Consider the following 9,470-nt stretch of genomic DNA (forward strand, 5'->3'; position numbering starts at 1 on the left):
GTGATAGAGTAATTTACTAATACGAGAAAAATAGTCATTCTCTTAAGTGTTCCTTTAAATCTCGCAGTCCAGCAGCCTCCTTGGCGGCCGGCAGTCGCCCGCTTTGGGGGGATCTACCGGTAATTGCGGAGTTCGCACTTATTTGTGTACAAGTTCAAAAAAATTAAGGTAGCTTCGCACGAGTGGTGACAAGCCTGAAGGAAGTGCGGAGCTGGGCAGCCTTCTTTGTTTCTCTTCAGTTTTCTCTTTCTTTCCTCCTCTCTTTCTTTCTTTTTCTCTTCCAGTTTCTTCTGTTTTTTTAATCTTTCTTTATTTCTATTTATTTCTACTTTTCTTCCTATTTTTCCTCTTCTTTCTCTCTCTAATTCTCGCTTGCTTTCTTTTTTTTTCTATTTTTATACGTGGGTTCGCCTGCGTTACACCAAGCGACGACAGCATACGACAGTATACGACAGCCCGGGCCACTAAAGTGCTCCACACTTAAATAAGCCTTTCAGAGAGAAAGTGATCTTATTTCATGACGTTATCTGAGAACTATGTGGCAGTCGAAAGGCAAGAGCGTGTATTTGAAAATACAGTCGGTGATGATGAAAAATCCCTGCATAGGAAATGCCGCTGGGGTCAACGTTTAGACAAGTGGACTTGTCTTCAAGGCGACAGCCCAGGTGAAAAAATTCCAACTGGTTCTTGCTGGTTCCAGCTGGAAGCAGTTGAACAGTGTTATGGAACAATTCCCAGCTGGAACCAGTTGCCATGTCGTCCCGGCCGGAAGTTATTGGCTACTGGTCCCAACTAGAACCAGTGCCAGCAAATACGAATGACACAAGTACTAATGACAAAGGACACACCCTACATAAGCATGAGCCAAATATTTTCACACGTATTATGAATGTGTCGCTACATATGCGATGCAGTTGTGGAGGCGTGCAGTTCGGTCTGCAAACACTTTCTCAGCATGGTCAGGAAATGCTGCCGATCGGTAGTCGAGGCTCCCGAGAACACGCGAGCCAAACATTATAGCGCAGCACGTGGCCTGGAATTTATAAATAATTCTCGAAGAAAGCTAGAAATCGCTCCCTCTTCTCTCTACAAATGGTGCCATATACCCAAATTACTGCGTCACATACTCAAAGTCTACGGCTGTTGGCTGATTTGAGCATCGTGAGCTGAAGAGTTACCATGGCCGCCGTGGGATGCCGCCACGTGCCCACGCGCGCGCTCGCGATCACACTGAAATTAAGCCACGCGTTTGATGACAAAAAAAAAGAAAAGAAAAAAAATGTGCTCAAGGTCATGACGTGCGCTGACGAAGGGACTCATCTTCTTGCACCCTTGTCATCCTGCTCCCTGCGTAGCTTTCAGTGCGATCTCTGGTTCGAGAGGAGAGAGAAAGCGCTTGAAGTGTGCGGCAAATACCTGTATCTCCGCTAGTATACTTGACGGATTCTAAAAAAAATTGCAGCAGTCGATTCGTGAGGCAATAAGATCCTTTAATGAAGACATTAGACAATTGCTTGAAAAAGTGTTGCAGGGTGCCTTTAAAAATTTACTAACGTTATTATTTCTCGTATAACACAAAATAAAGTAGCACAATTCAGCGTTGCTGCAAAGGTACACGACATTATTGTTACAAGGTTTCGACAGATATAGGTGTTTTATACAATCAGTTATAATATTGTAAATATACAACAGATGCTCCAGAGGAGTATCACAGAGCGTATATCAGCTGGCACGATTCAAGATGAGATACTAGCTGTCGGGTACAAAAATTCGACGCTTGAGAGAACCGAGTGATGCATTGGGGTGGTCATCGACGATCAGTAGAGTATTGGGGGCGATTATCGATCGATCAGTAGAGCGCTCGAAGTAGCGGCCATCGACCGTGTCCGCATTGTCCCATACGATCGTCGAAAGGTAGTTCCGCAGCCGCGACGCAATCGTGTCCGAAGTCGTGAACTACGTAGGCCTGTTCCAGTCGACGCCGAAGGTCATCGGGCCCTGCCGCAGCTATCACCCTGCAATCGCGATACAGTGCATACGTTTATCATTAAAAAAAAATAAATTAGGAGCCATTTTCCTGTCGGGAAAATGTGGGTAAGCGAAGCTTATTTGCTTGTTAGCTCGGTTGCTTGTTAGCTCGCTAGCATAAAAATGACGCAAACACAAGCGCTTTAGGTGTGTTTGCGCTATTCTATGTGCGTGTGCTTGTGTCTTTTGTGCGCTGCTTCATCAACTTCTGCATCTGGTTTTGGCTCACGCAGCACGCAAACGCATAGCCCTTGACATTTGTTTCTGATAATTATGTGGAGCGATTTATAGTACACTCCGTGTGTTAGACTTGAAGCCCACGTACGCACAATGTGCTTACAAAGCATGAGTTACGGAGGTCATGCTTTTGTGTTGTGCAGGAGCGCCGGCGCTAGTCACAATTTTAATAGTCATAAACACGCACGTCGCACACATGCATTATATTTGTGTGTTTGTAGGCGTGCGCATTACTACCATTCTGCAGGGAAATATGCTGGGATTTTCTTTTTCCAAGTATGCAGGGAAAAATACCCGAGATGGGGAATTTTCATGTCTCGTAATGGGAATTCGTCGGCGTGGTATACGGAAGATCACTGGCGGCCCGGGCGCCGTCTTTTTTTTTTTTTTTTTTTTTTGCGGTAACACCTACAACACAAGTTTGTGAAGCATTAAGCCCGAACCACACGTACGCTGGCCGAGCGCGCGCTGTACGTTGGCTGTACGCGCTCCGGAGGCCGCGCATGCGCAGACGAAGCAAGCGCGGCAAAACGCGCGCAGTACGCGAGTGTTCGCGGCGACTGATATCGACCTTGAAACTCTAGAACACTGTACTTGAAACGGCGCGCGTTCGGAAGCGCTTGGAGCCCTGCAAATACACAACTGTGGCATGGCTGTTACCAGCACCGGCTTGACCGACGGATAATGATACACATCATGTGAAAAATTTTAGTTCTTATTTACTTTCGCATCCATCTAACAATAAAAAAGGTAACAGAATGAGGTTTTGTAAGTATTCTGATGAACTATTAGTAATTTTGTACGAAACGATGTCTTGCACGTATGAGGAAGCGCGCGCTTCGCGTGCGCCTTCGCGCGTAGTGTGTGGGTGGAAACCGCCATAACTCGCCGGAGACGCCCGGGCTGCGCGCGCTGACGCGCGCCCCGTGCGCGTTTGGGAGCGTACGTGCGGTTCGGGCTTTACAGTCTTCGCTAGAAAACGTAAAGCGATCCTAATGCAAGGCTTAGGGGTCTGAGAATGGCACTCGCATTGACTGTGTTGCTAGGCCTGTGATGAACTGTGAGCCATCTTCTTCTCGGTCGATCATTGCTCCCGCATCCCCCGAAAGCTTTCTGCACCTCACCTAGTATTGCATTGCCTCCGGGATCGGCACACCTTTGACCATGCGATAGTTTGGTGTGATGACGGCACCACGTGACGTCATAGCAACGACACGTCGCTGTCATAACGACGTCACAAATTTAGGAAATCTATGACGTCACGATGACGTCGCACGACGTTATCAAGCCGTAATGTCTGACCTCGTGACTTTCTGCATCGTTCGTGTTGACGCCGACGGTCCTTTTTCTCCTTTGATGAGGCAACTAAGGCTTTCACGTAAACATATAACTCTTCACTTCATCCACAACCATCAATTTCTCACCAATTTGCTGAAGAGTTTATACTAATTGCTGTTTATAGTAATTCCTACTAATTAGATTACTCTCTTAATTTATGACATACCTTGACGTTTTCGACATCACGTACAACCCTCAGCTTGCCAATTACACCCCTTCTATATATTTAAAAAAGTTTATCACGGTTTTCGGACAGCTCGCACCGGCGCTTGACAGGGTGGTCTGGAAGATAGCAAAGAGTGTCACTCCGTACTGGCGCCACTAAAAAGTGAGGCACCGTCACTTTTCGTCCTAACAGCGGTGTTATTAAACTTGAGCTAGGTCCCCCCTGGCGGCGTTCGCAGAAACTGCGCCGTTCATCGCCGAGCTATGACGTCACCATGCGTCGCCTAGCAACACATTGGATGAAGGAAAGGATGAGGAGAGGAGAAGAAATAAATAAAACAAAATAAGATTTCTTGGCGAGGCGGGTTTCGAAACCGGGTACCCACGGGCTGAAGGCGAGCGTCGTAACCACTCGGCTATTCAGGCACGCCAGAAGATCAAGCGCGTGGATGAAGGTCCAATAGAAAGAAACAGAAAGAGAAAGAAGGCACAAACATAGCATTGTATAGTATAGTATAGCAAGGAGGTGTGAAAGTGAAGTGAGGGTGAGGGGGAAGACAAAGAGGAGGGGAGAGGGTAAACCATAGCATAGTATATTGTGTAGTATAGTACAACCAGGGCTGAGAAAGGGAAGGAAGGATGAGGAAGAGGAAAAAAAGGAGGGCCACATGCTCCGCTGTTTGTTCAGTCTTCGCATCACTATAGTGCGTAACCATGGCTTAACTGTCCCAATTTCTTTTTTTATTTAGTGATCGATTTAGTTAGTGCATCTAGTAGCTGAATACGTAGATATCGTAGATATCTTCAACAAATAACTTGCTGGGGCGCTCTCGTTCGCTGTACTGGGTGCGCCTCGCATTGTCCGTGTGTTCGCAACCACACCACCACCTTTACAATTACCACTAGTGAAGAGCCGAGGCCGAAACAAACTGGCTGTAGGGACAGTGGTTCTCACCTGGGGGCGTTGATGTTCTCCCGCACGAGCGCCGTGCAGCCGGGCTCGTTGAGCAGCGGCTGGTTGCGATAGCCCGGCTTCTTCAAGCAGTGGTCGCTGTACGGAATCACCGAGCTCAACACGTACGGTCTGCGTGGTGTTTGACGATTGCGAAAATTTTAGTTTGGTGCAGCGAATCTTACCCGGTCCGCACACTTTGATCTACGCGCTTCTGCTGACCTTCAAGTGCGTTCCACTTTCCTGGAAAGGAGGTCTGCTTCATCAAAAACACGGGACTCAAACAAGCGGCACGCGGACCATTCGCTAGAGGCCCGCACATATGACAGTCTTCGTCCCATATTTTTTTATTGCGATAGCAAATATAGGGGCATTCTAGGCGGGTTTTTACCGTCGCCGTCATGTTCCATATAAGGTCCAAATCGATAACATCGCTCTACGCATCATACGTTCTACACGCGAGCAAAAGCACGCTTGCTGTGGGGACGAACATGGCTGAAGCAGACATGAAACGAGCCGGCCATCTCCGTCGCACGGTGGGTACACATGGTAACATTGCTCCACCTGCGAGACCTGCAAACGATATGGCTCCTCAAGCAGAGAGGAAACGCCCCGGCTGTATTTCGTCGGGCGAAGGAGCGTGGTAGGGCGCAGGGGACGGGGGATACTGCATCGCTCGAGCAGCAACTGCGAACTTTGCTCGTAAGGGCGCGGTCGCGAGCGCTGGAGCTTGCGCTATCTCGACAGACATCAGGAGACGGCTCGTAAACATGCTGTGCCCTCACCGCTACTTTGGCGCTGTGAGAACAGACAACACGAAAACCACTTTCCCTGGAGTGGTCGTATTCTCCAAAACCAGTGTTTTGTTGAGTTACGCGAGATCGCATCCAAGTTAGCTGCTAGCCTTACTTCGTATAACATTCCAATTTGTTGCTGCCGCATTTATTGCTTCGCTCTTTCGGCGAAACTGTGATTATTTTACTTTATTTTCTTAACAAGTATGTTCGTGAGCTACACAGACATGACAGGTCTCAAGCATTGTTTGTTTTTTGTTTTTTTGGCGCGCCACCCTGGCGGTCGTTACGTGCTGAAACATAACTGCGGAAGAAAAACTACATTTCAGAACAGGTGTCCAGATTTAAGTCACTCTGGAGATCAGTGTCGGTATGTTTCTCGAATCCTGATGTCAAATCCCCTTCAGAAATTACCATGGGCCTGCGCAGAGTTCCTCATCAGGGGGAGGGGGGCAAAGGTTCATCGGAGCGCCCCTCCTCCCTATTAAGTCAATGTATGCGGCAGACTTGCCCCCCCCCCCCCTCCCCCCGTGTGCACTCCTATGGAAATGACCCATACATGAGGTATGGGAAAGGAACTTCTTTCGAATGGCATAGTTAGCTGGCATTGTGTTCAAATCGGTGCCTCATGATCGTATGTTGGTTTTAAGGCGAAAGCCCTAGGTGCCTCATCAAACGTGAAACCCTAGTGTCTGGCGCATCATTGCCATTGTTGCTTTTGTGTCATAAAACCCAACATTACTAACAAACAAACTCGAAATGTGATCGTCGGTGCAATCACGATTGATGCAAAAATGACCAGCATGTGATGATGTCACAGTATGACGTCATCGTGGCGTCAGATATCACAGAAATTTGTGACATCGTAATGGCGTCATCGGGACGTCACTGTGAGGTCATCACAGGGCATCGTCCCTTGCTCTAAGGTGCGTCGATCCTGGAGGCAGTGCGAAACCACGTTAAGTACAGAAAATCACGGAGGCCGTGCAAAGCGACGATGTCATCCGATGACGTCATCACGTGACGTCATGATGATGTCATGTGACGTACGCCACAATTTTTGGCCATCTGTGACGCCATGATGACGTTATATGGTAACGCGATAATATTTTGTATCACTCTTGTTGACGACTCCGAGGCGGGACGCTGACACCACCGACGGTAAATTTTCGAGTTTGATGATGCATCTAAGGCTTTCGCCTTAAAAAGAAGGTGGCTTTCGCCTTCCAGTCATCTTTGGCAAATGCAAAAGAGACCGTGTGAAATTTGGCACGGAACACAACAGCATTTAATTTATTTAAAACAACACGTTGAATTGATACCCTGTGGTCTTGTTGGAAGGCTGGGCGAAGCTTCGGTAGTAGACGGCGGAAGCTAGCGACACGGTGTGGCAGAGCTGTACACGACGCTTGGCAGAGTCACCATCGTGCTGTCGCTGCTTCAGCTCGGAGTTGACAGCTATGCGCCGAACCCTCCACAAGGAAGCGGCAACCTGCGTAATAGAAACTCCGGCGCAGCTCGGCTGACCGGTGTTGTCCTCCGCCATCTTCTCGTCCGTGTTCAGTATAAGCATGTCGGCCAGGCTGCGATAAGCACACAGCTTAAATCCAAGGGGGAACTGGGGCGCCCTGCCCCCCCCCCCCCTCCATATTTTAAGGAGGGGCTCCCCCCCCCCCCCACCCCTCAGCTAATCAACTGTAGCACTGCATCACCGATTCGACAAGCGCCGGAGTTAATTTTTTTGGCATTAGTACCTTGCACAGGGAAAGTGTATCTCCAGTTTTCCTAATTTAATCGCAATTATTCGGTTGATGTGGCGTGGGCAAAACAGGAATCGTCCTACTGCTGCATGCGTTTCCTCGAGACACTGGAAATGACGGGTCACCGCCCTGCTCGACTAAGGTTCTTGGCACAATATACAGTTTCACGAGGCACCTGAGCGTGGAGCTATAGATGCTCGTGAATTAGTGAAGGTTCACCTTCGTATCTTTAGATTACTAGTGAATTTTCATTCCTTCAGTTGTGCATTACGAATCTGGTGTAATAGCAAAGACGCGCGCATTTTGCCTACTTTTTATGTAAGTAGGCGTGAAAATAAAACATAGCGTTGTCGTGCCTGAGGTTCTCAATGCTGCGAATAAGTTGATGTTGTGCGTTGCAGCTTGAGTTATTTGCTTCGAGCTCACATATCTCTAACCCTTAACATTCCGAGCTATTTTCGAAAAATCGTTTCCAAAATGTCACTTCTTAAGCTGCTTGATGGGATTGGCACATTAAATAAATGCCCGAAGTACACTCGCAATAATCTATTTGTTTATAAAACATTCATAAAGCTTTGTTTAATTCTGGAGACAGTTTCATGCATTACACTATATATATATATATATATATATATATATATATATATATGTATATATATATATATATATATATATATATATATATATATATATATATATATATATATATATATATATATATATATATATATATATATATAGCGTCTTGAGTGCGCGCTGTCCGGTAATGATGAATCCGTAACAACTTGCCCAGTTTTCTGCCTTAACATACCGAAGCACCCACATCGTTTCAATCGCGGTGCCCCGGTTTGAAAATTGCGCTTTCAACAACACCAAAGCTTTAGTGCACGTGATATTAGGCGCCTCCCCGCTGTGGGGCGCTTGATCCTCGTGTTTTCAGGCGGGCGTTTCGAAGTGACGCGAAATTGGCCGCAATTAACGACGCTAGCATTAATTATACGATACGTTAGTGCATTTACGATTGAATTTCGCGATTACCAGACACAAAGATACAAATTACAGCAAAAAAAGAAAGTCAAACAATAATTTCGCTGTCAGGGGTCCTTTAAGCGCATTGCTACTATTGATCTTCATGTATTGATTACTTTAGCGTTTTATAAATGATTTGATTGGGCTTGTCTTGTGTTTAAACGTATGACCTCCTTGATATGATTTCTTGTAAGGTCGGTCGTAATGTTAAATAAATAAAAAAAAATCACCCGGCATCTGTCACCCGAGAATGCTATAGCGCATGCGCCAACGTCGCCAAGGTGCGAAATTCATTTTTCGGTATCGTTTGCCGTGGTCACCAGCTTCGCTGATCGGTCATGTGAGCAGGGACGAGTGTCAATAATTCTTTTCCTTTTTTTTTTCGCCCGCCGAGCACGTTCGAGACTATTGTGGTCCTTACATCTTTCTGTGTATACCTTTACCAGCACTTTAGCTTTGCAAAGATTGCTTGGATAGCATAAATTATCCATTTAGCCAAAGTGACATTTAATTGTGTGCGGGCCAGCCTCTGTTTTCACCTATGAGCATACCCGTATACACTTAGCGCATTTGTTGCACGTCTGGCTATATCCTGACCACATAAGGACGGTGCTAACATGCTGCTGGGGAAACGTTGAATGGCTCGCAACAATATATAATTATAATAATTGTGGGGATTTTACGTCCCAAACCACGAGGGACGCCGTAGTGCAGGGCTTCAGAAATTTTGACCATATCGTGTTGTTTAATGGTGCACTTAAAAATGCGGCCGCCGCGGTCAGGATTCGATCCCGGGCAGGGTCGTGACAGTGACAAGGACTTTAATAGTCCCGAGGAAAATGATGAAGGGAGGCCTAGGGCTCCCCATCAAGTCGGTGGCTCCACCCAGGACGGAACCGCGATTCGGTGACTCTCGGCGACGGCCCGGGCCACCTGAACAGCCTGTAGCTGAAGAGTGATGTCCGAACGTAGCCAGAATTTTTTTCGCGGGGGGAGGGGGATGTTTCAGCCATACTTTATGCGTGTTCGTGCGCGCGCTTGGGGCGCGGTGTGGGTCTATATATACACATGCAACATTGAAAAATTTCGGGGAGGGTTTGAACACTCCCCCCCCCCCCCCCTGATCCAGGGACCTTCGGGTCAGCAGTCAAGCACCATAACCACTAT

At 47.2% G+C, this 9,470-nt stretch overlaps 1 protein-coding gene across 3 annotated transcripts in view; it reads right to left on the minus strand.

The window, feature by feature from the left end:
* Positions 1-1,483: 1,483 nt before the first annotated feature.
* Positions 1,484-9,470, minus strand: part of LOC119400243 (chitotriosidase-1-like) — a 40,224-nt gene continuing 32,237 nt past the window's right edge. For 2 of the 3 annotated variants that reach the window (XM_037667254.2, XM_049418002.1), the window contains exons 3-5: positions 6,837-7,097; positions 4,724-4,852; positions 1,484-2,015 (exon numbers count right to left, since the gene is read on the minus strand). In XM_037667254.2, coding sequence (XP_037523182.2) covers positions 1,850-2,015; positions 4,724-4,852; positions 6,837-7,097 — 556 coding nt within the window. In that variant the 3' untranslated portion in view covers positions 1,484-1,849. The remainder of the gene's footprint in view (positions 2,016-4,723; positions 4,853-6,836; positions 7,098-9,470) is intronic. The other variant, XM_049418003.1, reaches the window with a different exon arrangement.

The sequence above is a fragment of the Rhipicephalus sanguineus genome, chromosome 7 (genome assembly GCF_013339695.2).
Source record: "Rhipicephalus sanguineus isolate Rsan-2018 chromosome 7, BIME_Rsan_1.4, whole genome shotgun sequence".
In the NCBI taxonomy this organism is placed as follows: domain Eukaryota; kingdom Metazoa; phylum Arthropoda; class Arachnida; order Ixodida; family Ixodidae; genus Rhipicephalus; species Rhipicephalus sanguineus.